Below are 4,985 nucleotides of genomic sequence, written 5' to 3'. Positions count from 1 at the left end.
CCGATAAGTATAACTCATTATTTGAGGATGGGGTTCCCTCAACCCGGCCTGCACCCTCTTTCAATCCGGGGACCATCAGAGGGAATTCGACTGCCGGTTTAGGCCGATCCCACAACTGGCAAGTCGGACATCATCTCGCAATCCAGGACTGCTGGCTCCTAACCGCTCACCTGCCTGCCTGCCTGATCATCCCTAACCACTCTGCCTGCCGCCCCTAACTGCTCTCCCCTGCCTGCCTGATTTCACCTAACCACCTCTGCCTGCCTGCCTGATCCCCCTAACTGCTCTCCCCTGCTGGCCTGATCACACCTAACTGCCTCTGCCTGCCTGTCTGATGACCCTAACTGCTCTCCCCTGCTGGCCTGATCCCCCTAACTGCTCTCCCCTGCTGACCTGATTCCCCAACTGCTCTCCCTTGCCGGCCTGATTGCCCCTAACCACCTCTGCCTGCCTGTCTGATGCCCCTAACTGCTCTCCCCTGCCAGCCTGATCCCCCTAACTGCTCTCCCCTGCTGGCCTGATCCCCTTAACTGCTCTCCCCTGCTGACCTGATTCCCCAACTGCTCTCCCTTGCCGACCTGATTGCCCCTAACCACCTCTGCCTCGGCCCGCCACTGTGGCTTTGTCCAGAAGGACGTCTGAAAGGTCGTCTGGAAGATGTTCGGACTAATTAGCATATTACCCTCTTATTAGTATAGATTAGTGGTTTCTTAATGCATCTCCATGTCTTTATAATGCCTCCTAATCAATTTTCCATTTAAGGAAGCCAGATTGAGTTTCTAAATGCAATCTCGACCACCTCATTCCTCTGCTTAAAATCCTTTAAGAGCTTCCAAATGCTTAAGCATGGCACACAAGTGTCTTCTCACCTGTACACTCTACACACACAGAGCTACTTCAAATGTGCCATGCACAACCAGGGTGTTGTCCTTTTAGAAATGTAGTTCTCACTGCTTAGAATATTTTACTGTTTTTTTTTATTGCCTACTCCTACTCATCTTAATGACCATGTGAGGCATCTTATTCAATGTGGTGCCTTCTCTGACCCTAAATTTTCTACCCAGGAATTAACTGCATAATATTCAAATTACCTGTGCATTTGTCTCTGTACATCCTAGACCAAGTGATTTCAGGACAAAGATTTTAAATCTCTGCATCTTTAGGATCTAATAAGTGCTCTCAATAAATGAATAAGTAAAGCTAGATTATATTATCATTTATATTTATTATATATCCTGTTTACCAACTAACTACATGGCTGCTGTTGGGTTCTGTTTTTTGGTGTTTTTTTCATAGAAAGAAGGGGAAGGGGAAAATTAAGTATTTTTGAAATTTCAGTATACAGCTATGTGAAAGTATTTTGCACATAGTAGATAGGTGCCAAATGGTTTTTGCTGTTAACATTCTTTTAAAATATAGTAAATATTGTATAAATACAACATCTTGGCTACATAATTTACTTTCACATAATCTTATATTCTGGATTGCATAAACTTTAGGAAATAAGAGGAAGCTTACCTCTTTTAAAAAGTACATTAATTCTCTCAGTCCTTTGGCACCTGGAGGGCTCGCATTAACCAAATTACTGTATTTCAGTAATTTTCAATCTTTTTTATGTCATGGCACATATAAAGTAATTATTAAAATTCTGCAGCAATCAAAAATATATTTTTGCTGATCTGACAAAAAATAGGTATAATTTTGATTCATTCACACTGGACGGCTATTGTTATGTTGACTGTTGTCATTATTTTATTTGATAATCTAAGGGAAAAGAGGTCCAATATCTGTCCCAGACTACAGTCAGATATTGCATGTTTTAAAAATTCTTGTGACACACCAGTGTGACTCTCACATCACACCAGTTAAAAATCACTGCTATATTTCATCATATCAAATAATTAAAAAAAGAATTTCTTTCTATTTAACATTAGTGTCAAGCTCAAAGTGTTAACTTATTATGTACTGTAGATTAACAGGAAAATTACCATCAATTTGCCTCTGAGGCAAACCAGCTGTTGGGCAAAGTTCCTCAGAAGACATCAAGCTCAACACCAAAGATGTATTCAGTTCTTCCAAACCTGGTCCAAACATAGCAAATCGGGGTTCATTCTGAATGATCAATGAGTGTAAAAATGAGGTCACTGCTCCATACATAGGACGGCTAGCTTTCGAGGATCTTCTTGTGTATGGACAGCACATTTTATAGCTGTATAAAATTGTCACAATTAGAAAATTAATACAGAAAAAATTTAGCCAGTTATTTGCTCAACAATGTATAATTTATTGAGAATTTGCTAGATACAAGGATACAATGACTATATAGTTCCAGTTCTCATGGAGGACAGTGGGGGACAGACACCATTATAATATGTATGCCAAGTGCCATGACAGGACTAAGCATGAGGTGCTATGGGAGCACTACTGATCCAGAAACTGAGAAAGTCTTCCGCAGGAAGTCATTACTTACTTTCCAATCTTTCATTTAGATTCTCTCATGGAACATTTGGCCTAACACTTGTTTCAATGGTTAAAATTCACTACATAGAGCAGTGATCAAATGGGGGAGATTTTGCTCCTCACCCTCCTCTCTTCGCCCCCCCCAGGTTCAGGGAATATTTGGCAACATCTGGAGACACTTCTGTTATCACGGCAGGGGGTTAGTGAGGTGGTACTACTGACATCTAGTGGGTGGAAGCCAGGGGTGCCTCAAAACATCGACAGACCATCTGGTCCAAAATGTCACTAGTACCAAGATTGAGAAACACTGCACTGAAGATAAACTACACAGACAGTCAGCATAAATGTTCCTATAGATTAGAAAATATATAACCAAGTTTCTTACATACTTTTATTAACGGCCTCAAATGTAACAGTTTAATAAGTGTTAAACATAAAGGGAGGCTCAAATATTCCTTACAGATAACCTAGCAAACTAAGAATCACATAAAAATAAAAACAACTCAGTTTCTTTTAATAGCTATAAATATCTAAACTAGCAATTCCACATGTTATTGAAAATGAAAATAAAGTTACCCAATCAAAATAAAACCTAAAGCCCTTTAACTAAATCAAGACAATTAAGACAATTACTAACCTAATAAGATAATCGTGTTTATTTAGGAACTTGTAATTCAAAAAGGAAAAAAAATCAAATTTGAAGCTAGATAGGTCAGGCCAAGCCTCACTGCTAATTAGTTATATAAGCCACTGATAGTCTGAACATCAGTTTTTCCAACTGCAGTACGTGAACAATAATCAACCCGGGGTTGTAAGAGTCAGAAATCATTTTATTTGCTCACAAAAGATAGTTACTATGATTATTACTATCCCTGGGGGAAGTTTGGTCTCACAGCATCAGATACACTCGATGCTGGGTTGGCTGCGGGACCAGTTGTTCAATAACATTAATTCTCTCACCTACATTATATTCCAAAATGTCAATAATTTTGGGTTAGTAAGAAAATTGTATTTCCCAGAACCTTGAGAATGGTGTTCTCTTTGCCAACGAACTGCTTTCTGACCTCTGGCCATTCCTTTTCTGGATATGGAAAGCATTCACTATTGAACAAAATGACAAGTGTTCTAAAGATAATGAAAATTTAAAGAAGAGGTTCACTTCCTGCCATATGAACTATGTATATTTACCCAAATACTCTGGTCAGGCATCACAGGGAAGTAACAAAATGAAGAAAGTCATTTAACTTAACCCCAATTTTCACAAAAGAACAGACACTAAGACCCAAAAATCTATGAAAAAAAAATTAGTCGTGGGACTATTGACTTGTAATACAGTCAAATTTAACATCTTCTCTTTAATGCATAAAACTAGATACTTACACCGCCATGTAGTCAAAAAATGCACCATCAGTGACTTCAGACATTGGCTTTTTTAAGATGTCCAGATCTGGAAGAGACTTCCAGTCAACGGAAGACCACGAAGGAAGGTCCCGCAGCAGAAAGTACCTCCACAGAATGGGATCTCGAACAGTTTCGTTCCAGTAATGACTTGTACTTCCCAACTGACACAGATCGTGAGGGGAGAGGAATGACAAAATGTAGAGCTGTACGTCAATCTGAAACAGAGGAAAGGCACGTAGGTGAAAGGGGGCAGTGATTTATCTTGGAAAATTGTTTTCCGATAATAAATGAGAAAAATTATTATCATCATACTAGGAAACCGAACATCAACTGAACGTCGACTCAACAGTGTCTTAATTAAATCTATCAGGATAAATGACAATAGCAACAAAGGCTTGTTATACCAGGTAACCAAAGATCAACTGAACAGCCACTTTTTTCCCCTAACGCTATCATTCTGAAGTTGCTTTCCTGCCGTCAGGAGAGAATCCTAACTGAACACTTAATTTCTGATACACGGAAACCAACCATTTTTCAAGCAAAATAACCAGTTTCTTTCATTTCTTTCCAGGGGTATTTTGCCAGACCATTTGGGTATATTTACTTAGGAAATAATTTATTCTTCAGAATAAACCTTTCGCAAGCAAACTTCTGATTTTATCACCAGATCACATCCAAAGGTAAACCTGTCACCTGAGTTCCTCTGTCAAATCCATTAATTGTTTCCAAGGACCTGAGCGGGGGGGGGAGAACCGGGGCGGCATTCCGAGCCCGAGCCCGCTGTTCTCAGTTCCTGATGGGCGGCGGAGGGAGGTGTCAACAGCCCATAGGAGAAGGGATTTCTTTTTCCTGTGATTTTTTTAATTTTTAATTTTTTAAATTTTATTGTTTAAGGTATTACAAGTAGTAGTACATATGTCTCTTCCTCCCCCGCGCCCAGTGTCTTGCACCTGTTGGTGTGCTAAAATGCATGCACACAAGTCCTTCGATTGACATCTTACCTCTCAGCCTCCCGCTGTAGTCGGACAGTCTGCTCGATGCTTCTTTGCTCTGTTTCTGTCCACCAGTCTGTAATGTCCTTGATTATGCATAAATGAGTGGCGATGAGGAGAGGGATTTAGTAA

At 39.9% G+C, this 4,985-nt stretch overlaps 1 protein-coding gene across 1 annotated transcript in view; it reads right to left on the bottom strand.

Moving 5' to 3' along the window:
• The window catches only part of FBXO4 (F-box protein 4), a 14,611-nt gene that overhangs the window by 8,910 nt on the left and 716 nt on the right, over window positions 1-4,985 (bottom strand). The window contains 2 exon segments of the mRNA XM_023755039.1: window positions 1,989-2,209; window positions 3,841-4,076. Of these exon segments, the coding sequence (XP_023610807.1) occupies window positions 1,989-2,209; window positions 3,841-4,076 (457 nt within the window).

This window comes from Myotis lucifugus, unplaced genomic scaffold (genome assembly GCF_000147115.1).
Source record: "Myotis lucifugus unplaced genomic scaffold, Myoluc2.0 scaffold_68, whole genome shotgun sequence".
Taxonomy (NCBI): Eukaryota; Metazoa; Chordata; class Mammalia; order Chiroptera; family Vespertilionidae; genus Myotis; species Myotis lucifugus.
This window is presented reverse-complemented; position numbering and strand designations above follow the sequence as displayed.